Source organism: Anser cygnoides, chromosome 7 (assembly GCF_040182565.1).
Source record: "Anser cygnoides isolate HZ-2024a breed goose chromosome 7, Taihu_goose_T2T_genome, whole genome shotgun sequence".
NCBI classification, from domain to species: Eukaryota; Metazoa; Chordata; class Aves; order Anseriformes; family Anatidae; genus Anser; species Anser cygnoides.
In genome coordinates, this window is record NC_089879.1 from 28,831,569 (window position 1) to 28,859,332 (window position 27,764).

The 27,764-nt window shown below is 39.0% G+C and overlaps 1 protein-coding gene across 21 annotated transcripts in view; it reads left to right on the forward strand.

Moving 5' to 3' along the window:
* FAM13C (family with sequence similarity 13 member C) overlaps positions 1-27,764 on the forward strand; it is a 132,130-nt gene that overhangs the window by 84,620 nt on the left and 19,746 nt on the right. For 19 of the 21 annotated variants that reach the window (XR_010832799.1, XR_010832800.1, XM_048069367.2 and 16 more), the window contains 6 exons: positions 1,565-1,621; positions 2,888-3,086; positions 10,079-10,200; positions 18,622-18,685; positions 24,588-24,738; positions 25,113-25,178. Coding sequence is in view for 19 of the 21 variants with exons in the window: in XM_048069367.2 (XP_047925324.1) it covers positions 1,565-1,621; positions 2,888-3,086; positions 10,079-10,200; positions 18,622-18,685; positions 24,588-24,738; positions 25,113-25,178 (659 nt within the window). In the remaining 2 variants the exon portion in view is untranslated. The remainder of the gene's footprint in view (positions 1-1,564; positions 1,622-2,887; positions 3,087-10,078; positions 10,201-18,621; positions 18,686-24,587; positions 24,739-25,112; positions 25,179-27,764) is intronic. The other 2 variants (XM_048069371.2, XM_048069386.2) reach the window with 1 other exon arrangement.

A 27,764-nucleotide genomic window follows, 5' to 3' on the forward strand; every position in this document is an offset into this window, starting at 1 on the left:
GCATAATCACCCTGCTCTTGGGTCTGTGCTGGGAGTTCTGTCCATCCAGCTGTCCTTGGCACTGTCTCCTCACTGTGCACTTCCTGTCTATATTTTCTCCTTGCCGAAAGTTTCCATCCAGGTGCCTGGCTCCTTTTCTACTGGGCTTCCCTCTTCATACTAGAGAATATTCATATTCCCCATTACATCCTGTCCTCACGTCTTGCTCATCTCAGAGACCCATAAGGTCATTTGTGAGTGATCAGAGGAGAAGGTGTGACAGACATCCAGAGGCAAAGAAAGCTGAATTTCTACAGTGAATTTATTCACTGTGTGCATCAAGCTCTGTCTTCCATCTGTCAGCCCGGTTTGCCTTGCAGGGAGAACTGCACCCATTGCAGGAATATTATGTGACTAGGGGGAACCTGCAATTGTAGGTATACATTCCAGTTGCATGCAGTGAATGCTTTCACACAAATGCTGATGTATTCAGGAAGTATAAACACTTGGTATCCCTTTAAATAATTTCTGCAGCAGTCTGGCTTTTGGTAAAGATACTGGCAGAAGACTGGTGGGAAAGTGGAATATATTAAAATCCTTGCCGTCAAATTGCAATGCAGAGCTATGAATTTATCACTTGATGTGCTCTGTCCTAAGCCGGGCAGCTCTTCTAAAAATTTGACAAGTCAGCGGAAGTACAGGCTGCTTCCCACATAATGAAGAGATTCCTCTGCCAGCAAACTTCAAGTGCTCCAGGCCTACTTAGTGTCTGTGCCCTGTGAGTATGAACTGAGGGTGAGGAGAGGGCCCTGACTCTTTCCCAGAAATCATACCCAGGAAGGGTATGTACATATTTGTTGGGAGTGTATGTGTATATATGTTTGTTTGGTTGAAGAAAAATTGATCTTGGGCTTTGCAGCAGTATCATTCTGCAAAATTAAGCAACACTGCACAGTATTCAACACAGTGTTCAACACTGGCGTTTTGCATATTTATCCAGACTTTTCTTTTTGATTATGTAGTCCTATGATAATTTTGCTATTTTTTACACAGTGGGATTGAATTGATTATGATTCTTCGTGGATTTAAAAAAATTCTGATAGTTCACTTTTGACTAATGGTCACTTTGTAATTTATTTGGGGATTCCTTTCCCTGCTGCTGAAAGAATGACTACTGTACTGTTGTTAATATTTTTGTGAGTCTAAGAGAAAAAAAAGCCTTAGCTAATTGTTGTTTCTAATTCTTTTTTGAATGTGAAGTATATTATATAAGCAATCAAAACTCAGGATTTCATGTAAAATTTTTCTGTAATTTTTATGGTAACATCTGAAGTCTTTGTTGTCATTATTTCCAGCTGGCTGAGAAAGATATGCCGAATTGTGTACATTTAACATTTCAAATACTCTTCTTCCTCTGAGATGTAGACTATCACTGAGAAGCTATGACATTAAACGATTCAGCTAAGGTGTGAAAATGTGAAATGTGTTTATGGATATTTTGAGCTGCACTGTCATGTTATTAAAAGCTAAATTTTTGCAGCAGCAGCAATTATTTATCAACAATTATTTTCTATCTATTTTCAAGGTGTGACAGGAATTCAGACTCTGTACATGAAAATCAAGTGGCCAGTTGCAGCACCAGGTATGCTACTGCAAATTTTGTCTGAAATCCATTGGCAACAAGTAAAGTTGTCAGAGTACTTCTGTTAAACCATTAGAAAGAAACCTTTATTGTCAAAAGAATGTAAAATTTCTGAGGTTTTGCCTGCTGTAGCTATTACCATTTCTGGGAAGTGTGTGTTAGTATTATATATATGTAAACAATAGGAGGATTAAATGTCGTTCTATAAGAAAATATGTTATGGTCTGTGTTTTTAGCTCCAAATCATATTACTTTCATTCATATGGAGCTCTGAAACTAATACACTGTATTTTACTGTACAGCAGCTGGTACAAAGCAGTAGTAAGTGAAGTTTTGTAACTGTGCAAGGATATGCACATTGAAGAATCTCTGTGGAAAAAAATGAAGCTGACAACCGAAGTTCCACCTGCAAACTAGGCAATAGCCAGGGATTTCAGAGCAGTAGTACCAGTCTGCTCATCCTACAAACTAAGTAGGCAGTCCCACATCCTGCATTTGGGTTGTTCCCAGTGGAAGGCATTAGAGAGGTCTAAGGTGGGATCGGTTGGATGTGGATAAGGCTAACAAGGTCTCCTTAGGATAGGTTGCACCTTGTAAACTAGGCAAAGATTGAAAACATCTGTTCAAGATTCAGTGGTTATCAGAGCATACATGAACAACCGCATCTGTTTAAACCAGCGAATATGGTGTTATAAAGGGGAATCTTTCTCCAAACTCGTGGCATTTGATACTTATCCCATCCACCCAAACATCCCTCAGGTTTTTCAAACCCTACTTCGTGTGCCTACCTTCCTTGCTCTGCACAAAAGCCCTCAAAAAGATGAGGAAAGGCTGTCAGAAGGGAGGTGTGACTATAGGGAGGAATCACTCTGTGTGAAAACATTTCTGTGAGATTATAAACTAGTGTAAAGCATTGGACAGGGAGAGGCCTGCTGCATGAAAAAGATAGTTCCAGGTTTTATTTGGGGAATATGAAATGTAGAGCTGAGGCCAAAGAGTGCCTCTAAAACTAGTCTCATTAAATGTCTCCACAAATGAATATGTAATAATACTAACTGTAGTTTAGCTTGTGATTTCTGAATAAACAGTAGCCTCTTACAGTCATTTTACTAATATATGCAATGTTTGTTTGGTGGGTAGGCAACAAACATTTAACATTAAAATTAAAACACCATGAATAGCTGAGATCTTGTTGATGTTCTTCATAATGTTTTGACAGGTGTCTGAAGTCCTGTCTGATGCATTTCATTTTTGTTTTTCTTACAGAGATGATGATAACAAAGAAAATTATCTGGACAACGCTGCTGTCTTAGGAGAAAGGCAGCTGCCTTTGCAAGACAACCAGCAGCATAAGGAGCAGGCAGTAACTGACTATGCTCTAAAGCCTGACATGGGCAACTTAAAGCTAAGAAAGCCTAAGCCCTTGGCAAAGCTAGAAAATGGAAAAAGCCATGAGGAAAGTCAGGTAAAAACTGAACTTACCAAGAGTGGGTTTACGGCACAGTGTCTGAGCAAACACACCTTTTGAAATGCAAAGTGGGACTCTGGTAATCTATGATGTAGCTATAACCCCACAGTAATCTACCCCAGTTTTCAGGGACCTGGAGTCCTGGAACCCTCCTGTAATGACAAGTAATTTCTTTGAGGCACGGAATTGCAGGGAGGGCTGTCTTGCGACTGTTGTCAGAAGTAAGTGGAGAGCATATCTGAAGATACACAAATCTCTCTCTTCAGATTTCCTGTGACTACTTGATAAGATTTTTCTGTTTTATATGACTGAGGATGTCTTGTACTGGTATTTTGGCTGCCCGTGGAAAGATTTTGTATATCCCCTTTATCTTACTTTCTGTTTTTCTCATCTTTAAGTAATAAATTTATTCCAAAAGTCTCTGCAGAGACTAGTACCAGTGCTCTGCCCACAGGCTTACTTGCATTGAGCTGAGGGGAGCAGAACTGTAACTTTCCTAAAGGCTATTTAAAAGACTAGAAATGAAGAAGCTTCTGCTGCTGACAGTGCAGGTACCCAGCTACATAGGCTCTAGGCTTACCATGCCCCCAGCACCTGCTGGAAGTGCCTCTGTTCTCCCCCAGTGCTTCCCAAGTCATATCTTGTGTGCAATGTAAGGGATAGAGCTCTTGTCCAGGTTTAACTCAGCTAGAAATATTCTCTTAACTAAGACTGTTAATGTTCACTTTGGTAGATTGGCAGCCCACACTAGGGAAAAGGCCCATGAAATGTCTGTATTTCATCTTTTATGTATAGCGTATTTGCCTTTTGTATTTTCTGTTTCTCCTCTGTTCTTGTTTGTCGATAGAAATTTGCAGTGTGCTTTCTGAAGTGCTTTGAACCATTCATAGCCCAGGAGTGGTTTTGGTCCATTTTTTGGGTATTCATTATTTTGGATGGCATCTGTTACCTTCAAAATCAGGAATTTCTTTTTGTATCATGGAACAAAAAGCAAAAGCAAATAGCATCCTAGTGGTATTATCACAGTCTCTTTCAGGATATCAACATTAGCTCTTGCCTTTTTGCATGCTTTTCCTGAAGTTTATCCCTCAGATGAAGTAATAACTTCTTTTTTTTTTTGGTAACTGTATTGTGTTACTAGGAAATACTGTGTAGGCTGCAGGTAGGTGAGGTGTGCGGGTTTACTGGCAGATAAAAAATAAGATTGGAAATTTTTCCCTATGAAGAGCAAGTGGAGGCAAATCAGGAAGAGGAGTCATGAGAAAGTCATAAAAACAGCAAGATCTGTCTCATAGATAATCTCTTGCTCTTTCAGCTGCCTGTGAGTCTTGTCTGCCCTCTCCCTGTGTACATCATGCCTGTATCTCTCACTTGATGAAAGCTAATATAGCACAGATTTGCTGCTCCATGGTATTTTATGTGGCCTGAAGGAGTTAAATGAAAATGTTGATATTCTTTCATGGGAAACTTTTTGAGCATATAATTAGACTGCCATAAAATACCAGTGCAACTCAGATATGCAGTCTCTGGAAGGAAAAACAGTGTCAGGCAGATAATTTTCACATGACTCAAGGGCTTGAATTAGGAAAAACAAAAGTGGTCCTGTGCCCTCCTCCACCTCCCAATTGCTCCCATCTTTGTCATACTGGAAGAGGTGAGATGTGTAGGCACTATTTTATCCCACCTTTGATTTGCTGGGACTACTTGAGAGACAGGAACTAATGTAGAGCTTTGAATGCAGTATAAAACAAGAACACAAAGCAAACATCATAACAGGAACTCCGCAAATTCATAGAGGGAATTGTATCCTAGTACTGTGAAAGACTTTTCAATGAATATCCTTATATCTATGCTGAGTTCAGTGGTGTTTGCAGTGTGGGAAAGTGTTTACCCCTTGGAATAGTTTACACAGGGAAGCTATTCAGGAGAAGGCATCTACCGAGCCCCTCATATGACATAGCCTTCATTCTCATTAGTAGGGATGTGCACACTCCTTGATCCCGAGTGCTTGCCTTGCTGCATCTTCAACTACCTGAAAAGCTTTTGTTCTTGAAGAAGCAAGCGCTTGGTTCATGGCTTTGTTTAAGGTGCCTGTGAAAAACAAGACTGCTTGCAGAAGTGCTCTGCAGAGTGTTTGTTTGTATGTGAGGGATTCTCATTGAGATCCTTGGTGTGTTGTGACCTTCAAAAAACTGCTGCAGCTGTCTGTGTTAGCAGCCCGAATCATAAGCTGGTTGCATCTGCTTCTCTCCATTTTGAAGCTGAAAGTGAGGTGCTGCTGTGTTTTTTTCTAGTAGCTCTTGGTTTTGTGCATATGGCAGGTTGTTGTTACCTGGGGAAGTGGGCCAGACTGATGCTTTGAAACACTGTGCAACTGCATATACCTTCCTTTTGTGAAACAGCTTGCCACCAAGCCATTCAGTGAGATAAATGATGTACTTAAAAGCAGCTGATGTCAAGCTGACAAACAGTAATATCTGAGTACTAGCATTGTAAAAGAAAAGTATGATGCGCTGCAAATGGTGATTAAATTGTTCATCCTCGTTTTCTTGAGTTTATTGATACTGTACTTTTCCAACAGCCTCAATTCCCCAACCTGAGTTCTCTGTGGCATAAAAAAAAGAGACTGTGACAATACTGCAGTGACAGTGTCTCTTTTACAGATGTTGTTCTGATAAGTCAAGAATGCTTGCTACTCACATGTATGTGTTATAAGCCTGTGAGCTGTATTTTTAGAAACTAGTCCCTTTAAAATTGGAACAGGCTTTTGGTAAATAAGTTTGCTGCATGTGTTGGAAGGATTAAAGTCTGTTTGGATGGAAACGATTTTGTGTGCCTTTCTGCTAGCGAGAATCCAGGGGATTTCCGCTGTAGAAAGGTCACTGAGAGGGAGCAGGTCTCTGTGCTCAAGTAGGGGAAAGATGGCCATCTTGGGGATTTTGAGCTTCGTGAGGCTCGGAAGTGTGTGTGTCTGCTGAAGTGTGATTTCTGTGCCTCTGATTTTTATGACACAAGTGTAGTACATGTGGTCGTGTCTTGATGAAGAAAAGGTTCTTGAATTTCCAGTGATGATTAACAGGACCAAGTCTAATAAAAGCGCAGTACCAAATGACGTCAGTTGACAAAACATCAGCTGATAAAAACTCACTACAGCAAAGCTGTTTCTTGGATATTGCATGTGGTTATTTCTTTGGAGGCAGGAAGTGGGTATGGAGGCAGAAACTGAGTGTGGAGGTTGGAGCTGGGCATGGGGGCATCTGTAGATTTTCCAAAGTATGGAAACAGGGGCAGGCTGCTGGAATGTGGCTACAACGTTGTATTAGAGCTACCTGGGTTCACCATTCCACTGGTTTCATGAGCTCTGTTTAGTAATTCTGCAATATTTATCTCTAGAAAATCAAATTAATTAGGATTTTTGGGGCTTCAAGAGATAAGGAAGCATATGCTTAGAAAATAGTTCAGGCGTTTGGTGTGAGAACAGATGGTGAGGAATGGAAAGTCTGCTCTTCTTGCCTAATCCTTTCTCTGGTCACTCACCATTAGTACACAGTCATGAATATAGATTATTAAATTAATTCATCCTCTGAATCCTCATTGATATTGAGATATTTTTATATAATGACACTAAACGTACTAGCTAATTGGTATAACAAGTATAAGTTCAGTTTTTAAGTCATATTATTAAAGTAAATGACTATTAAATTGAAATGGTGGCTTAACAATAGATACCCAGAGATGGGAATGCTGAAAACTGCTGTGTGAAATTTTGTATTTTGAGTATAAACTTAAGTTATCAGCCTACATTAATTTCAGAGGACTTCCAGTATTAAAGTTGTGGTTTTAAATACACAGAAAACAAACAAACAAACAGAGCCAATGTAAAGACAGTAGCCACACGAGCACATGAACATATCAGGTTCCACTTTGTTTTTTACATATACTCTGTTTATGTTCAAATTATACCTCCTGTCATGGATTAAATCTGTTCAGTTCACTGTCCACTAAATAAATCTGCTTCTTTTCCTGTGTAGACTGATGATTTCAGGTGGGGGAGTAGGCACTTCTGCTCAGGACTTTAGTCCTGGCTGTTTTCTGCATTGACACAGCACCATGAGGTATACCAGAGCTCTGGTCCCAAGTGCTGGTAAAGTATTCCCAGGGGCAGGAATCACAGTCAGGAATTTGCATTTGAAGAGATCTAGAAGTGTTTGTGTGTTGGGTAGGGCATGTTAAGGTTGCAAGGCACTTTTGGGGGTTCAAGAGCAGATAAGCTGCTGTGTAAACACAGCACAAGTTTGTATGTCTGTACCATCATTCAGATGCTGTGACAGAGATGGTTTATGATATGCTGTGATTGGAGGAAAACATTAAAAAAAAATCAGCCTGTGAAACAGAAACTGATTTATCTCAACATGTGTATGATGGTTGTTTTTGGCTGCTTCCAAACCCATGTATTATTTTGTGTATAAAGCAAAACTCACAGCAGTGATTACACAGCACTGAGTCTACTTAGTATTGCCTGGAGATTTCCCTATTCACAAACTGCTTACAAGATGCAGCCTGACTAGAGAAGCCTCAATCCGTAGTGAAGAAGAAAGAAAATCATAGAATGGTTTGGGTTGGAAGGGAAAGCCCATCCCGTTCCAGCCCCCTGCCATGGGCAGGGACACCACCCACCAGCCCAAGTTGCCCAAAGCTCCATGCAGCCTGGCCTTGACCACTTCTAGGGATGGGGTGTTCATGTCTCTGGGCAACCCGTGCCAGTGCCTCACCACCCTGATAGTAAAGAATTTCTTCCTTATATCTAATCTAAATCTACCCATTTTTAGTTTAAAATCATTACTCCTTCTCCTATCAAAATAAATAAAAAATAAAATAGAAGACAGCTCTATGCTGTTTGTTTCATCTGACACAGCAGAAAGAGATTTTGTTGCTCTTAAGAAACAGTTGTCCCATCAAGGGTGATTCCCTAGGGTTTCTCTATAACATCATAACAACTTAACTTACAAACAAAACAAGTAAACAACCAAAACCCACCACCACCACAAAAATAATAATAATTAAAAATACAACCACCCCATGTATTATGGTCCTCAACTTTCTCTTTCACCTAAGAGAAAGCATCTTGAATTGTCATTTTCTTTCTGCTGATAGTTGAGAGTGGAAAAGTGGCAAAAAAAAAAAAAAAGTGGCTTCTGCTGAAGCAAGTTTACCACTTGTACTTTATCAAATGCAGGTTTGGTTTAGCACTTTTAACTGGACTGGCTTTTTGGAACTTAATAATTTAAACAGTCCAACACTGAGAAGATTTCAGCCTCAAGATAAAATTGCTAAACTTGAAAGGCCGTTGTTTTGATCATTTACATAGCACCCAAAGTTTTATTTTTGCCTGTATTAACAGCTGTTGTCGTCAACTTTTGAATTTAAGCGCATCTAAGCACAAATATTTACACTTCTGTGAAAGCAGTACACAGGCATATTTTTACAGATCTCATAGACCAAGTAGAAACTAATATTCCCTTATTCAACAAGTATCCTGGTACTTTATAAGAGGACTTAGATTAAAATAAATTGTAAGAGTATAGTTAAAATATCATCATAAGAAGGAAGTAAAATGCCAATTATTGGACTTTTTATTTATTTATTTTTTACCAGGTCTTTTTACAAGTTCCTTTAGTCCTTCAACATTAATTTTGAGAGGCAAGCACTGAATATTTTCTCCTGAGAGGAAATCATTTAGGCAACTTTCTTAAATTTTATAACTTTTAGTAGAGTTTGCAATTTTATAAAAGAATAATTTACTTTTGTTTAAATAGTGTATCTGTAAGCAAGATTCATTCATAATATGTAAAGATAGAACAGGCTAAGAAGGAAGTGAAAAGCAGCCATGGTTTTTGTAAATGTAGAATGACTTCAGCACTCCAAATTCCCATCCGAGCAGTCCTATCCAATCTTCTGACTTTCAAGCTTGCATCTAAGCTTTGAGACTGGAGCAAACTCAGGAACATTGTTTTACCAGAGGAAGTGAATGTGTTGTTTTGCAAAACACATTGCATTTTAATTTTGTAAATGAGTAGAATAAAATATTGGCTGATAAAAGCTAATAAAGAAAGTAAAACAAACAAACAAACAAAAAACAACAACAACGAAAAAAAACCAAAAAAACAACTTTGATTTGAAAAAACCTTCATTAACTTACCCCTTGGCAATGCAATGGAAATATTATAACCCATTTTATAGGTAAGGAAATTAAGACGTGCTAAATAAATTGTCACAGCCATACAACTGGTTTCTGAAAGCTTGAAGTCAAGTGTATTCCTTTCTAATTCCTTGTTCTGGCTTTGATTTGTTGGACAAAATTGCCTTTTTTATTTCCTTTGTGGCTAGGTGTCTGATGTGACTGTTTTTTTTTGTTTGTTTGTTTGTTTTAATTTTGCTCACTGATTTTCACTCCTCTGCAGAAATACTCTATTCATTAAGCTATGAATATGCTGGGGAAGGGAAAGAGCAATAGGAACAAGAAGCTGGGTAAACTTTACAAATTATATTTAAGTGAACTGAATTTGCTTTTGTCAGCCAAAATTTTTCTGATTATGCCCAAGCAATGAAATATTACTGACATGTGAATAAATAATTTCAATTTAAATTTTAATGTATATATATAAAGCAAAAAATATTGAACTCTGCATACAGCACCTTTTAGCTCAGATGCTTACGTATGTTATCTAACTAATAAACATCAAATGGGTTACAGTAGCTTCTTGTCTGCATTGGTTTCAAAAAGCATTTTACAGTGAATGACGATGCTGCTTTGTTTAAAACCTTTTCTACTCTGTGTTTTCCAATTGTTTCCAGATTGTTACCAAAAAATAACAGTGAACCACAAATCAGCATCCAGTTCCATAAGCTTTTTCTTCCTTAAAGCAAAATATTCAGCTGAGTTTGATCAGTACTGACAGGACATTCAACATTTTTGTTGCTTTCTGCAGGAGCTGGAGAGCTCATTGCCAGGCCTCTCAGACTGGCAGGAGAAGGAAGGATCCTCAGCTAATGACTATGCACAGAACGTGTCCTTCAGATGCCAGGAAGAAGTCGTGAGGTTTCAGCCAAGGTAAGCTTTTGGATAAGACAGTGCATTTCATTTCTGATCATTTCTAGGAAAGGCTAATTAAGTTGCTGCCTTTTGTATAAAATATTCAGACTCCTGGCTCCGAATTGGCAGTTGTATTCTGTATTTATGTGCCTAGAACTGTTTGGAGAAAATGAAAGGGATGAAGATAAGAATGCAAATTTCATCTTTCTTTAAACCCCTTTAATTTCAAACAGGAAAAACATCCTCAGATCAGAAATTTCAGTTCCTGTGTGCCAATGCCAAGTTTCAAAAATAGCTCAATACCCCCCCCCCCCCCCCCCCCCCCAATGCTGACTTGCCTCAGTCTTTCTCAGAGCTGTATTCCCACTGAGAAATGGGAAGCCACACATTTGATTTTAGCATGGGTATGTATACATTTACATATTGTTTACACCCTGAGCACTGTGGAACTGTGCTTCTTTCAATGCTGTGAAGGGTATTGGGGGGGGGGGGGCGGGGGAGTGGGACACATTCAGGTCAAGTGTTAGCTGGGTCTTGATTACAGACAACTCAGCAGATAATGAAGTAACCTACCTCTGGTAACTACTGGGAGTCAGAATTCCATTCCCAATCTTCACAGCTCTGCAAAAGGCTGGAAATGGGGCTTCACCTCACCCAGCTGACCTGACCTACCAGTAAAGGCATGTCCCAAGGATAAGATTTAGCTCTTACTGATGGGCTTGGACTGTGTAAATAAGGTCATGCTCTTCAGAGTCATCAATTTTCAGGGTACTCCTTACAGATTTCCCATGCTCAGGTGCTGGATCAGCCCTGCTTTGCTGTGCACTTAGAGTTTCAGGCAGGTGAGCCAGGACTCTCTGATCTCTGTTCTCTGCCCGAAGGTGCATGACAGCCTTGGTGCTGTGAGCGCTTCCACTGCAGTGTGACAGAGGCTCTGGCTGTCTTTGGAGGGGACTTGAGCAGCAGCTGTACATCCTGGAGGTGATCAGTGGGTCAGGACACAGCTAGTGGACACACAGAGCTCATTGCCTCCAAGGCCTGTCTCAAGTTGGTGCTAGGTCAGTTATAACAGTTGCCATCTAATGGTATTTTGGTGCTTTATGTGAAAGGAACCGGTTGCCTTCATGACAGCCTTTAGTAGGCAATGTTGTAAATGATTTTAATTTGTGCTCTCAAAGGAAACTTTAGCAGAATGACCAACCATTTAATTAGCTTTCACAAAGAACTATATTCACTCTCCAATGCTTGTATCTGCAATTGAGACACTGCAAATCCTGCATATCAGAAAGTGTTTCTAATTACCCCTAGCCTAGGAAACCTGCCTTCTACATCTCTGGGAAAAACCTGCCTTCTACATCTCTAAGAAAAAATCACATGGATTACTTGTCAAGAGGAGAATAGTGAGTTTGGTACCAGAGAGTTAGACCTACATAACGCTCTGCTGGTAGGATCTCTGTGTTAGGATAGATAAGGAAGTAACATTGATTAATTTTGACTGGTGACAGAAACATAATGAAAGAAAGATGGACTTTAAACATAAAAGCCATAGTGTGCACGAATTAAACGGCAACAACAGCAAAATTACCCTGTGCACTTGAACTGTTTGGCCTTTTCAGTTTGCCTGGTATGAAACTGTTGCTCGCTATGCTATTTACTTGTTTAACGCCTGGGTAGTTCCTTAGGAAGCTGGCTATCCACAAATGCTAAGTTTTTTAAATAGTGGCACCTGGATTTATCATGCTAAGAGCTGTGAAAGCTTAGTCATCACATCTCAGTTCTGGCCATGTCTTAGTTTGATTATTAAAACAAAATGGAGGTGACTTTGCTGCCAAAAAAGGGACTTTGAGCGTGGAGTGAACACACATTAGCTCACGGTCCTTGGCCTCACACACACATTGTATTCACTTTAGCTGTCTCAACTTCCCCACCACCCAGCTAGGGCAGAGGACTTTGAATTGCATATGATGAGGTTAACACTTTTCAGTTTCAGGGTCACTCTGGCTGGTGACTCCTCTTAAGAGTCACCAACAGCTTGCCTCATCTCTTTGCCAGCAATAGGCTTTGATTGGGCCAGAGAGTCGTTTTGTGCCCATGTCTCAGCTTGTGCAGATCACTGGCTGCTGTGTCAGGATCACAGAACTGGCTTGTGCAATGGGCTGTGAAACACAGCTGCGAAGCTATGATGTCTTGCCTTGTTTTCTGCCTTCTCTGCTCTGGAACATGGCAAAGGTTAAGTATTTGGGCTTGGGAGCAGACAACGGTCATAGTTAGATTTTGACAGAATGCATCTGCTAGCCCTGCAAAACTTGAGTTTCGCTACCTTCTAGCTGAGTTTTGCTGGGTTACTGGTAAAAGTGAAAGTTCGTCACAACATTGCAACTTCCTAGGATACACAACTCATAGACCAGAAGCTTTCTGGTCTTTTGAAGAAGAGGAGATGACTGCATTACTGCAGGCGTGCCACTACTATCAGATGTGTGTGGGGAGGATAGGAGAGGAAGGATTTATTTGTCTCAGACTAAGGTGAATTATTTCTAGTAAGCTTTGTTGTTCCTTCTTCTATAATATAATTTCTTCAGATTGCTATAGCTCTGTAATTAGCCTCATTGGAGTTTAAAATCTAAATACATCTGAACTGTACGGAGTTTTTGAAATCTGTTCTAGTCAGTGCAGAACCAGGTCAGTTTTAATTTGACTAGATATGGATAAAAAACTGCTGAGATACAAGAAACTTTTGGGCACAGTCCCCATTTAGCAGAGCAGTCTAAATTCAGGGTGACGTAACACAGTAATTTCATAAACAGATACGTGACAGAAGAGCAGAACTCGCAATGTAAGAGAAACAATTCATAGAAATAGGGCACAAGTGCATGCGTAGATTGTTTGGGTGGAGGGGTTGGTTGCTGGTTGGGTGCTTTCATTTTATAATGACTCACAACCACTGAAGCAGTGAAGGAAAAGTTAGTGGGATTTGAGAGAAATAGGAGAATAGACTTGGTGAAGAGATTTAAGGATAACTATATTGCATTTGAAACAGAAGAATGAGGGGATATTGTCTTGGTCTTGGCTAAGCTGTATTTGCCCTGTGAATCAAGGGTTTTAACTTTGAGGTGTTTATCATGCATGATTTTATGAAAATCAGCATCAATTTAGGATATGAAATTCCATTTGTGTAGATGGAAACCTTTACAATTTATTAAAAGAACATGAATTTTTAATACTGTTGCCACTGATTACATTGAATACTGCTCTAGTCATTGTGTGTAGCTGGGTTTGGATAAGAGTATAATATAATCTGCACCTCTGGGAGATAAAAATTACATGCAAGCCCCAGGAACAAATGGTGCAATAAAGAGAATCGTCTTTTTTAAAAGAGAACAGGAAAGCATGTATGATTTTGCATGATTGCAAAAAGCTGCTCTTACTGATTGCCTTCTTAAAGTCAATCAGCAAAACTGATCCAGATTGCAGAGCTGTGCCCGCAGTTTACCTGAGTGGAGGATGGTGTTATCTTCAGATACTTGTTACACAGGCGGGGGGCTGAAGCATGGGACTCCTGGGCAATGGGAATATCAGTGTTTCAGAGAAGTTTGTGTTCCAAGTCAATGGGGGAACTACATTTTTTTTTTTCTGACAAAGAAAAAATTCCCTCTGCTTTATATTCCCCAAATAAAATAGAAGTGGAGCGGTTTCATTCAGTAGGACCCAGCTTGTCCCTGGGTTGGACTGTAATTTCTGCAGAGGTTTCAGGATAGCTATTGCTGTCAGACCTACAACTCTTCTCCAGGAAACCTGGGAATGCTGAGAGCCCTGGGCTTCCCTGGATCTGGGGCTCAGCCAGAACCTCCCAGGATGTCTCTGCCCCCCATGGGAGGCTGAGCTCTAGCAAGGCTTTCAGTAACAAACTTTTTAAGGCAAGTAGCTTTTGAGAGTGCAGTTCAAGTGGTGACTGATATCTTCCATACTTTCTGCTGAACAGATACATCTCAGAGATGTGTCAGAAAGAGCAGGGAAGATGCAGAATTGCTGATGTCCCCATACCATGTGGCGGAGCCTCATGGGTGAGGCAGGGCTGGGGAGGCTTCACTCCCATGCAGGTAGCCAGGCAAGCCGGGAGAAAACCTGGCCATATTCCCTCCGATCTGGCAAAAATTCATCATGACCAGTCTGTGTCTGTGCTTACCTCTGTGTCAGCAAATCTTGATTTGCTGATAAAGCACTGTTTTGCTGGGAAATGATGGATCAGTTCCTAAAATCAGTTTCTTCAGGAGTCTTGTATTAAAATATTGATGTATAAGGTGCTAATGATACTTCTTGTATCAAGAAATGGAAAATCCACGGGCAAACTCTTGGGTTGCCATCCACTTTAAAAAAAAAAAAAAAAAGGTGGCAGTAGTGGTGGTGGTATGACACAGGGGAAAAAGAAAAAAAAGCATATTACTGTAGCCCAAATAAGGACTGTGGGTGAGTATGAGATGCACTCATAATAAGAAAAGCAGATAATGGTGGTCCACAGCCAGCCTTTAACTACTGCAACTTGAGACGGACAATGCTCTGCTGGCTCTCTGGATGTCTGCTTGCTCCAGCATTCAGGGACTGCCCATAGAGTAGCCTAGGATGTGTCCAAGCAGTCTTGTGCCCTTAAAGATGTTTTTTTGAGAGTTCACATTCTATGTTAATCCAAAAGCCTGTTGTCATTCTGCTTTGCTTTTTAAGGATTCATAAGCCGGCTTTTTAAGCGTTTACTTGCAGCCCTGTATGAGGTGGTGAGTATGTTTGAATTTTGTAGTGCTTTTTGCCATTTGTGGGGCTCAGAAATGATGTTTCCATTTCCCTGATGCTGAGGTGTGTCGGTTGTGGGGTCTGCCATTCTGTGAACCCATGTAATGTAACCTCTGGATAGGCTGAGTCAGTCCCCTGATGTGGTACTGAGACTACATTTTCTGAGCTGTTCTTCTGACAGGCCATCCTCACAGTGGGCAGGGTAAAATTGATAGACAGACTGGAGATGAGGAAGGAATATGGGTCCAGGACAGACTGAAAGTGAATCTGGAAAAGAGGTTTCAATCCACTGCACAGAATAGAGTTTGCTTTCAAGGAGTTATCACTAGTGGCACCTCTAATGTATTACTTGGCCCAAGATGCTGAGCGCATGTGGCACTGTGGTGCATAAATGTCTCCAGAGAATGGTGTTAGTGTAATCCAGGGTTACACGGGTTTAAACATACAGGAATCTAGTCCTAATCCGAGGTAGAACTGCGAGGAGTGTAAAGGCTGGAGATGTCAAGATTATAGAATGTAATGCTCCTTTCTGGTTTTAATCTGGGAAATAAGAATTAAGTTTGCTTAGGTTTAAACATTTTCCCTAGTTTTTAAAATTGTGTGTTTTTATTTGAATTTTATATGAGTTTAGAAGTGGTATCATGCATAATTCAATACTTTACATGTTTTGATCTGTTTTTTTAAACAGCTCACTGCTCATGCAAATTCGTCCTCTCCTTGAAGTCTGTTAGGAGCTCTGTTATGATAATTAACATTTAGATTTTTTTTTTGTTATGTCCACAAGCTTCAAATGTACATGTTATTGGATTGAATCTTAGTCATCTGTGCCATAGCAGAACACAATAATTCTGCCAAAGCCAGAGTTGCCAGACTGCAGGAAGGGTGAGAGATCAGGCTTTTTATAGTTTGTAAAGAATAATGTTACACATATTTGAATAGTAGCTATAGAGAGAATTACATTTTCATTATTTTATGTGACGTCAATAATACAAAATAAGGGTTGCCTGCAATTATTCAAAATTTCAGCTGCAGTTCAAAATAATTTTAATGTTCTCAGTACAGATGGAAAATTAGGGCTTCTTGCTGCTGCTTTTGAAGTTAATGGATAATTTGTGATTGACTTTTAATGAGAGTAGGATCCAACCCTTAGTTATTAAATTGTAAGCCCTTTGTTGCCTGGTGACAATCAGATAACCTGCATTTGCCTAGCAGAGTGGTTAATCTTGGTGAAAACAAAGAAGCACACCCCCAAACTCTATAGAATAGGATTAGCTCAGCATATATAGATTGCTGTTAATGTTTTTTCACACAAAAATGGTTATTCACGTTAATGATTTCAGAAAAAGTATTTAGCATCTTCTGAATCCAAAGAACACAAAACTAAGAACATCTTATTCCAGTATTTTCAGTGAAATAAAAAGAGTAAAATGCAAGACTTCTGCATCCCTAAAACAGTAGACAAGTACATCATCTCGAATGAGAGAGGTAGTACTGCAGGGATGCTGTAAACTTTTTACCCTCCAGAGTGCAGGATTCATGAGTGATATAGCTGTGAATTATGTAGAATATCATCCTGCACCTATAAGAACTGCTGATGTCCTTCTTTAGCTTTTTTGTTTTCTTTTGCTGAGGTAGGCTAAGTTCTGCTGCATCTGATACACCCTGAAAAGAGTCATCCAAATAATACCAGAAGAGAACAAATTTGACATGTCTTTTCTTCCTTTCCACTTGTCTAGCACTTGTTCAATGTAATAAATCACTCTAAATATTTTTCACTTCATTAGTGGATTGATTCTTCAGCTGCTTGTAGTCTTGCAGGTCCTTCCTTATATGTTATTAAACAAAACTATGAGCATTTCACTTTTCCCTATTCAATTAGTTCTTTGGCTCCCCATGGTATTTCACAGTCTTGTAAAACTCTTTTCTGCTGCCTCATACTGTTGTCGCTGCTGCGTAAAAGCTAGAGATAAGTTGTTAGGCATTAATCTTTTTGCTTCTGTAATTTGGTTTTCCTTCTGTTCTCTTCACATTACAGAGATGTTTGCTATTCATTTTTAGGGGAAATGGCACAAAGGATATACATGTGGAGAGCTATACAGACATGTAGATAGATGCTGGTACAACAGTCAGCCAAAGGCACCTTGCTGCTTAAGTACCTCCAGCAATCTCTCATACACTTCTGAACAACGTATCTTCACTGAGGTGCGGGCTGGCTGGCCTGTGAGGCCTCCCATGCTGGTGCTACATGTACCACCACCAAAATGACTCCTTTTTGTTCCTACAGAAATTGCACATCTCAGAGCCTTTTTGAAGGCAAGTGGATGTTCATTGTGCTATAACTATCATGTGTATTTTAGTATAGAAAGTTTTTGTGGCAGACTTTGTGCACATTTCAGTCTTTAAATGCATAGTAAATCTATGAAGAACTATAGTTCTTGGTAAAGAACTACACAAAGGACTGTGTATTTCTGTACTTTGTTGTCTCTAGAGACTTTTAAAACTGCTTGGTTTTGCTGGGATGAGAGTGAGCACAATAGGTTGAAAAATATGAATTATTTTGTCCAAAGGAATCCGGGTTTTGTAATGATTTTGATCACATCCACAAGTGAGTTCTTGCAGGGACCAGTCTTGAACAAATATTGCCACCTTTTCAGCAATGAGAAATCTCATTCTCTGGGACAGCAATGGTTTTCTTGCTTCAGCTGAATGCTGTTGTTGCAAGTCAACTTGTGATACACCCATGTCAGTCTTTGAAGTTTTATGTGGAAAGAAAGCCTCTGCTTTGGGAAATGATAGAACTGTGGTATGAGGCTTTGCAGGTTTCTCACCTAGTGCATGGCAGGTTTTTATTAGGCTTCAGTTTCATTCCTTGATAGATGCCTGTAACTAACCCTGAAGCTGGTGTGCGTGTGGAGTCCTAGGATATGACTGCATCTGCCTGGACATGGCACAATCCTCTCACTAGCTATAGTCAGTGGGAAGAGATTTTCCCCTTGCTGGTCCAGGACCTTCCTTTCCTATTTCTGCATGGAGAAGTGGTGATAAACTGAGAGAAAATCAAAGCTATGGACACTGATGGCTGCTAAGTGAGAGTACAAAACATGGAAATCTCTATTGTTTAAAGGTTTTCCAGCTCCTCATGACAGTCTGGTGAGTCTTTGTGAAATTTGCAAAAGAGAACTTAAGCAGAAAGTTGAAGACTGGGAGCCTAAAATATCATCAAGTAGAAATACGGAAAGATTTATTCTTTATGGCTCTGATACAGGAAAACTTTTGTTCTTAACTTAAAGCATGTAGGACAAATCGTACTTAGGTTTAAATGTTTGGGCTTACTTTTGGCTTTAACCCTATTAACTTATGATGCTGAGAGCCAATCATGCTGCTGCAGGACTCTTTGTATGACAGAGCGAGCCCACACTTTAAAGTTATAGTTTCCAGGTTCTCATTCAGAGTTTAAATATATTATGTAGAATTCCATAAAATCACCAGTGTTTTTTGCATGAGGTATAAAATACAGAAGTAACTTTCATAGAAATCTTATTTTTTGAATAAATATCCTGTAACTTGCAATTTATGTACAGACATGATGAAAAGTTTGAAATATTTGCAGCACACACAAGCAATTTACTGAGTGAAAATTCTTGTTTTATTTTGTAGGCTAGATCAGAAAGCATATATTTCACGAAAGGAAGCAACTGAGCAACTGCACAGCTTAAGTGAGGTGAGTGTAACCAAAAGTTGAAATATGGTGTTACAAATTTTGAATCAAATATTTGTTTTTTGTTAATTCTCAGCTCTTGGAATAATGTAATCACTTGTGAATTGTAGGTTAGCTTTTTAATGAATCATTCTAGTCGTGTTTTTGGAGAAAAGCATAATAATGTGATGCGAGACTACTATAATGTTTTAAAAGTTGGAAGCAAGAGATTTTAAAAATATTTTAAGTGAACTATGCTGCTTTCTATCTGTGATCAGAAAAGAATTAAACATTCAGTATTGACTAGATGAAATGCCATCTTGCAAGAACGTTTGATTTTTTCATCATATTACAGCTTAAATATGTTCAACCACCAATTATGTTTTGTTTAAAAATAAGATCTCAAGGTTGCTACATCCTGTATAAATAAACTATGAACTGTATAATGTAGTCTGAAAGATAGGCTTGTCAGTAGGAGGGGAGAGTTGGAGGGAAGAGAGAAAGCAAGGGAAGTCAGATAACACCTGTGACACTTGAAAGGGGAGCTTTTTTCATAGTGATTATGTCAGGAGCACAGCATGAGAGTAGTGCGCAAAGAAACTATGTGTGTGACCATGGATGAGCCTGGGCTAAACTGTCACAGTTAAGGCAATATACGGAAGGCCAAAAACAAGTTGTGCAATTACTGAAAATGTCAAACATTATAAAGCATCTTCCACAAACAAGGGTATCTGCATACTAGCATAGACCAAACTTAATACTTCAAGATAGTACTGCAAACATGCTTGGACTTAAACAAGGAGCAGACAAAATTTTAAGTGTAGACTAAGATGACATTAAAGGCAGGTGGAGAAAAGGAAGTCTATTCCTGTCAAACCATGGAAAAACAGCTTTGTTTGTGTAATGAGCCACTGAATATCTATGCCTATTAATAGATGCCTGACTTTCATTAGGAGAAAACCACAACTTGTCCTTTTGAAGGAATTCAGACTTAATTTTCTCCTTACGTTTAATTATTTCCTGTGCATTTGTGTCATCGTTGTGCAGCTCACTGTTGAAAATCCTGATAATAACTAGGCACTTTCTGCGACCAGTATAAGGGAGTATTCTCAGCACTAGTCAAGCCAATTAAGGTCCTGGGAAAAATTACTAAATAATCATTTCTTCTGAGAAGCTCCATTGCAAACGTCACCAGAATTTCCAGAACCAAAATTGGTGAATCATAAAAAATCCTGAGGTCAAAGGCACCCACAAGGGTCTTTGAGTCCAACTCCTGGCTACACACAAGATTTAAATTACAAGATTTAAAATTCTTGCAAAGGATTCCTTAAAGGCTAAGATAAAATATTAGAATAAAAACAGTGTGAGATATTAAAACAGATAAATAGATCAGAAATTAAAATAAAATGCAAATCATTTACAGGGAATGAGCAAGAGCTACATTCTGGTGCTAACTTTCTTTTGCAAAATCTTAGATTGTAGTATATCTCAGGTCTCCTTCAAACCCAAATGGAAATGTGCCATTAGAAAACAAGTTACCTTCTTGCATCAGAGAAATTGTTGTCTCTCCTCACTGGTCACCTGTGACATTATACAAACCCAGGGCATATCTTGTTCTATCTTAGAGTTGCTTGTTTGTTCCTCGTAAGGGAAATTTTGAATTGGAAATGTCAGTTGCCTCAAGACACAAGTATTGCCCTAGCAGATACCACAGATTTATTTATATTCATATAAAATACACCTATCTTATTTTAACCTCAACTCTCAGATTAAAAGGCAAGGGAGATGCTTTTATATGTCACTGCTCTAGCTCTGCTTTTAATTTCCTTACAGTGAGGAAATTGAACGGGCTGATATTTGTTCAGTTTCCTTTCTGTATGAATCACTTCAAAGGCCATTAAATTCTGAAAGCTTGGATTATTCTCCTTCTCTGCCCCAGCTGATTTCATAGATCCAGTAAATCTGTCAGTAAACTGCATATAGTGGAATAGCTGCCTTCCTGTCCCAGGGTGGGCAGGAGCAGGCCCAGGGGCAGGGTGCAGCCATCCTGAATATTCAGAAACACAGTGTGGGGAAAGGCAGCTTCAATTTACACAGACTGCACCAAGCCCAGGCTTTTCTGACACTGGGCAGGGTTTATGGGAAGGGGCAGACCCATTCCCTTTCCCTCTTTCCTCAGTTCCTAAATTTACAAGGTCTTACATTTCCACAGGAATCAGATGAAACAGGGAACAAAATTATTTCTAACAGCAATGGCTCTCTTTTGGCCATTGGTAGCTATGTGCTTTCTCTGGGGATTTGCTGTGAGCACTGATTAATTAGCAGGCTTAATGGTACCATAGCCCTTACTGCAACAAGGGAAATATTGTTGGGCTGTGAGGCTCCATTTGGTACGTTGTTTTCTCTTGGGATGCAGCTCCCTGGTCATGCTGACTGACACAGCGCATAGGGCTGATGTTACAGGGCCCCGTGCAGGAGACCTTCAGCTGGAGAGGGAGGTACTGATAGCACCAATTAAAAAATTAAATAAATTATATATATATATATATATATATATATAAAAATCTATTTCAGGGGTCTTACATTCATTGCCAGAGAATTTTGGTGATAAACAGGGCACATTTGTTCGTTCAGCGTCACATTCTCCAGAGTGATATAGCAGTGTGAGTATAGGTGCGTGGTATTTATCTTTAGATATAAGAAGTTATCTGTCATCTCAATAATTCCTTGCCCTAAGGCCTCAACCTTTGATTTTTAATAATCATTTGCTGGAAAGAGAGATGGTCAGTGGGTACAGTCTACAAACTTGCTGGTTTGTAAAGATGGTTTCTTTACTACAGGCGGAGCTTCCTCAGCAAATGACGATCCTTTTGTATTGTTCTTTCTCCAGCAGACAAGAGTACAATACTTTAATGACTGTGTTTTCTTAAAGTGGTAGCAGGAATTACAAATAGGAATTAAATACCACACTGCATCTCTTTCTGTTTTCCTTGGACTTCTTGTAAATGTCTATATTTTTCCATTATCTTTGATCTGCAGTAATGCAGGATTTTGTTTCTTCTTCCTCTAGCGGAATTGGTATAGCTCAAGTTCTTTGAATTGTCAATTACTTTAAGAGGACAGCGAATATAAGAAACCCTTTCCCAAGACAATTATAATTTTTTCTTTTTCAAATTTGCAAAATACTGTTCTTAAGAGGTGACAATATTGGTTTTCTTTCCAATAAACTTAAGGATCCATTTTAAATATTAATATGTCCTTTCATTTCTATTAGCACGAATCAGGAATTATTGCATAGCACTAGTGTTAGGCACCAGAATAAAGTTGGAATGAGCATCAAGTCTGAAGTATTTGAGATGAGGTTGTCAGCTGCTATAATATGCCATAGCTTAAATTTCTTCAGTGATACTGGTTTTCCATGGAAGAATTTACCTAAAATTATGACGGTACCTGCCGTGACCTAACATTTCCCTCTCTCTTTATGTATTGTAGCTGTTTGTATTTGCTTCTAACTTGTTCTGCAGATCCCAGACTGGCAGGATCCACCTGGCTGCTCGGCCTTTGCCGGTACTTCAGACAGCCCCTCAGAGAGGGGGAGGGCAGGCAGCAGGGTCATCCCTACCCTTTTGTAGGACCCTCCTGTTGCTTGTGAGCTGATGACCCTAGGCAGATTTCTGCTTGGCCGCTGCTTAAAACTGTCTGTACATGGACAGGTGGTGGCTTTTCCTGTATGGTGTGCTGTGGCTGCAGTATAGTACTCAACTGTGTTTTTTAGGAGTAAGATGAGGTTGATGGCATACTCCAGATTCATTTCCCTGGTAACATCAAAGCGATAAAAGTTTCTTACTCTTTTTGTCCCTACATAAAATCTCTGTCAAGGGCATATTCAGGAAATTATAGAAGGTATTTCTATCATTATTATATGGTGTTTTTTTCAGTATTTGGCAGGGGCTGGAAATTTGCCATCCACCCACCTTCCAAAGATGGGTGAAAAAACATCATATAAAACTCAGTATAAACCAGCTAGTGAATTAGACCACAGGCATTGCTGAAATAGTGTTTAACAATATAGTCTGTGTGAATGCTTTTATACTGAGCTTGCCATAAATATTAATGTATCATAAGAAATAGTGATGCAAAATATGTTTTCTTGACTTGGGAATTTTTTTCTCAAATGCTGAAGTCCATGAAGGTTACATGTTTTTGTCAGTTATTTGTTTATGTTCTCCTTACTGGGAGACGTAGAGACTGGGAGACTTAGAGACTCCCTTGCAAACTTTGGAAGGGTGCTTGCTAAAGGTCCATGCGATAAGGTCAATGCTGGGATCAGAATTCTCACTAGTGTGTATAGTTACTGTAAAACACTGCCCATCTGCTGTGGTAACTCCACAGCCACACTGGGTCTAAGTGGGGTGAGAGGTTGTAGAAAATGAGGCCCGATGGATCATGAAAACTCTTCAAGAACCAGTGCCATGGGTGCCCATTCAAGCCAGCATACCTAGTTTCACAGGAAAAAATCACTTTTTGCTTTTTCAAAACTTCCCTATTTTGAGGTATCTCCTTGAAAGAGCTACTTTCCAATCCCTTTTCACTGCCTGAATTCTATAAAAGGATCAAGGCTGAAAGTCTTCTCTTCTGTTTTCGTTCAAATTCATTTACCTTCTTTAAGAAAAAAAAAAAAGGGCAAAAAAAAAAAAAAAGGCTGGCATCTCTTGGGCTTATAAAATGGCTGTATTACAATTAAAGTAATGCACAAATATATTAAACTACTTACTAAATAGGTGATATATTCTTACACAAGGGAAATTATTCCAATAAAGAAATTAATTATTTCTTTAAATGAATCAATAAATTGGGTTCAGAACTTTGATGCAGTAGGGAAAAAGGAGCATTTTAGGGTTATGAACTTAAGGAATATTTTTTTATGTTATGAGTCAGATTTTTTTTTTCAGAAAATGCTCTTTACAAATATGTACCATTTGAGTGATTTAACATTTTATGTATATTCTGAATGTGCCAGCTGTGTGATTATTAAGACAGCCTTGTGTGTTTTTGTTTTAAGCTGCAAGCTGTATTTCCCTTGAGAAAGGGGAGCTGAATGCACGGGATATCAATAGTGAGTCATTTCGCCCAGTTGGATGGTGATTAGGGCTTTCACAGCATTTACATCACAGCAAGATGCTTGTGTCAGATTGTACAGCTGAATATCGCATGCAGCATTAAAGATTAAAATGAGAAATGGACCAAGCAGGACACAGTAGCTGGAAGTGATGTTATAGATAATGGGTCTCATTCCCATTGATTTGTCTGTAGCAAGTGACAATGATCTGTTAATTTTGCCTTTGCAGCAGATTGGAAATGATCTTTTTGCCCTGTAGAAGCAGCAGCCGCCTACATAAAAGCAATGTCTACATAAAGAAGTATCTCTAAAAAAGCCAATCAAAAAAAATCTCTTCCAAGAATCCCATGAGGGAGTGTATTCTCAGTAACTCTTTGTTCACTGCTGTGTACTGCACAATAGGCTGGAGAGGGATACCTTTTTTTTTTTTTTTATGAATGGTGAATGGGGAGGGACATAATATCATCAGATCGTGATGTCAGCCCAATGAATGAAATACTTGCTTAGTGTATTGCCTCAAGACCAAGAAAAGGGACACCATCTCAATTTGCCTTCCTAGAATAAATTGTCTTTTGCTGACGATGTCATCTTTCCCACGTGTCACGAATAATCCATTTAAATTGGGACTTAAATAACCAGAAGTGAGGAAACTCGTGGAATAGTGCGTGTTTGTTCTCTTGCACATCCTCTCAGAGCTGCTAGTGGAACACCCCTTTGCAGGCGTTTCTGATGGGCTCAGTGAGTTGAAGAGCTATCTCTGTATTTTGTTATTCTCTATCTAGCCCAATGTTCTGCTTTTGTCTGCAGAATTCTTTGTTGAAGCTACAAGCCCTCGAAACCGATCTGTGCTCTGCATTTCTGCCAACCCAGGAGGAAACTCCTCAGCTGCCGGCACCCAAGGATCCAACCCCTTCATCAGTCCAAACCAGTGTGCATCTTGATGGGGCCAGTTGTGGAGGTAAGGGATCGTGTCATGATGTGCTCTCATTTGCAATTATAAGAAAGCCTTGTGACTTGCAGTTCAATCTCAGATTTGCAGTCCTCCGGGAAACAGTGCAGAGCTAATGCAAAGCACCATTTCCTGATGCAAATGCTATGTAATGCAAAAAGGGATGATACCTGTTAAAAGAGCAGAAATGAATGTCTGTAGTCCTCTGTTTTTCTGCAAAGGAGTGGTACTTTTCAGACAGATTTTAGGAATCCTGATTCCTTTATTTTCAGTTTAAGTCTGTAATTTGTTCAAGTAAATTTATGCTCTTTATTTCCTATGTCTGTATTGTGTGAGATCATCTGCCATATCGTGTAATTCTATTTTTGTCATTCTTTTGTCAGACCAATATCACTTCATTTCTGCTATTATTGATTTTAGTTTAATGCATCAGCAGAGAGATAGTGAAGGTGAGTTTTTACAGCATGTGGATTTTAATCATTCATGAGGCTTTATTTAAAATTACCAATGTGGGCAAATTGTGGTGTGTTATCTTTCCCTTTTTCCTCAATATGGAAATCAGTCCTTGCAAATAAATAGCCCTAAGGCTCCGCGCTATTTTTGTCAATTCATAGCTTGTAGTCATTGGGCTGGCAGAGTCGTGATGCTCAGTAGAAGAGGAATCACTGTTCGTGAAAAATAGGTCAAAGGCAATATGACTAATACATCTCATAGACAAGTGACATGAATACACAAATACCTAAATTGTTGACCACATATGGTCAAAATTAAGGCAGATAGGTAAATAATCCCTTTGCAATTGACATTTAATGTCTGAATAAATGCTAGATTCAGAACTTATTTCAGAAACTGTTTGCTTATAATTTTCAGCAAGAAATAGCAGCAAGTTATGTACCTAAAAAGATCACAAATTATAGTATTCTACTTAAGATGTTCTACAGTTTGAGGTTTGCGTTGGGCAATAAAGAGAAATGGTACGTAGAATCCAAATTATTATAAGACAGAAGGAATGTAAAGAATACTCATTTCTTTAGCTTAAAAAATGGGTGGTTTTGCACAGTGAGGCAAATACCTTAATGGCTCTCGGATACAGGTATTTAATTTTGCAACAGTGCTATTCCTTGATGTGGATCTGAGGCAGAGACAAATCTGTATGTATGTATGTATGTGCAAAAATCCACATTTTGCAGCTTATCCAAAACCTGCACTGACTTTTTCCTTTATGACAGGGTGAGTTTTATTTCCTTTTCCTGTCATTTACTGAACTATTTTGTTCTGTTAGTTTCGTAATATATTGCTAGGATGAATTGCTAGGCTTCCTTTGATTATTTTGATTATTTTTTCTCTTTTGATTTGATTCTGTTTTAATTTAAAGTGTTCGTGAACCCCTACTTTCTATCTCTTATGTGCCTATCTCCCTCTACACATGCGAATATTGGATGATGTAGCATTTCTCTCTTGTAGTTCAGAGCATGCTCTGTAACTCTGGCAGTTCAAACTTGTGCTTTAGATAAAGCTTACTTATTTAATAGATTTCAATGGATTCTCCTTTGTGGTAATACCTGTTTTGTGGTTAGTTTGCTTGTTTTTAATGACTTTCTATTTTTTATAGATGGAGCTAGTTTTAATTCTGTCTCTTAAATTACTAATGAAATCTTCTGAAAGATGCAGTTTAGGTACAGTTGCCACGTGGGACTGTTTGTTATTTTGGGTTGAACTTGGACAGAAGTCCAGAGATTTGCATCAGGCTAGAAACAAACTTTCTAGAGGATGTGCCATATACACTATGTCCCTAGTCATTAGCCTTTGCTTAGTGAATCAGGCAATAGAAAAAAAAACTATTTACAATGTACAGATGTGTTATTTTAAATATAAATATGACTGTGTAGTGCATTTCCTTTCTGTTGTTTCATGTCCCAGACAACAAAAAATTCAAAAAACATATGAATTTATAAGTGTGGTGAATGAAGCCAGAACAGTTTAGTAAAATGACAGGCTATTTCAAGACACAAATTTTAAGTGATTAACAGTAACTCTTGCTGAGAAATATCAGCAATTTCCAGTTTACTTTTGGATATGGAAAAAACTTGAATTAGAGCTGGCAGAATAAGACTATACAGAATTGCAAGGGGGGTTATTAAGCAAGGTTTTTTTAAAGGGAAAAAAGAAAAGCAGATTATAAATTAGAGTTTTGCATTCAATGCATCTGTGGTATAGTATGGTCGGGACTAAGACAGTTCTTGGGTCCATACCAAAGTGGTATAGTTGCATTAGTTTGCAAACATTAGTGGAGCAATGCTGTCAGGAGGACCTGGTGCCAAGGAAGAGGAAGGACCCTGGCCTTTGGGAAATCTACCTGGCAGGAAGGTTGTCTCCTTTTCATCTTGCTAGCTGGATGAAAGGACCTCCTCAAATGTTGGGCAGCTCTGTTTCATTTTACACTGGGGTTGCTCCAGCCACTACTCGTCCTTTGGATTTACCTTGCGGAAGTGTTCAGTTTTGAGGGTGTCCTGTTTTGTAATTTCTGAGACTGGGTTTGGCCTACTAAAATGGCCTGGTTGTAAATGTGCAAAGGGGCAAATGTCTGTGACTGTATGGCTTATCAGTAATACAGACTGCCTCCTGTAAAAGGAGAATTCATCAGTCCACTGGAAATCAGAGTTCAAACGCTGGAAAATTTTCTCCTGCCCCTATCATATACAGACCGGCTGATTTTTTTAACATCATTTTCCTTTCACAATATGGAGACAGCTACTTAATATGACTATAAAATAGTGTCTTCATTTTATTAAGAGCGCATAAGAAATAAATAGTGAAACTATTCTTAGCCAACATACTTCACAGTGATTATATGTTTATGGAAGTTCGAAGATGGTGAAATAAATAAAAAAGCCTGTTCCTTCTCATTGACAGTATTATTTTTCAGAAGTAAAAATATAAGAATAAATATTTTTTTTTAGTCTTAAAGACTAGGGGAAGATTAATTGCCAGAAAGTAACAACACTCTTGTTTGCAGAACAGCTTTTATTCTAGTC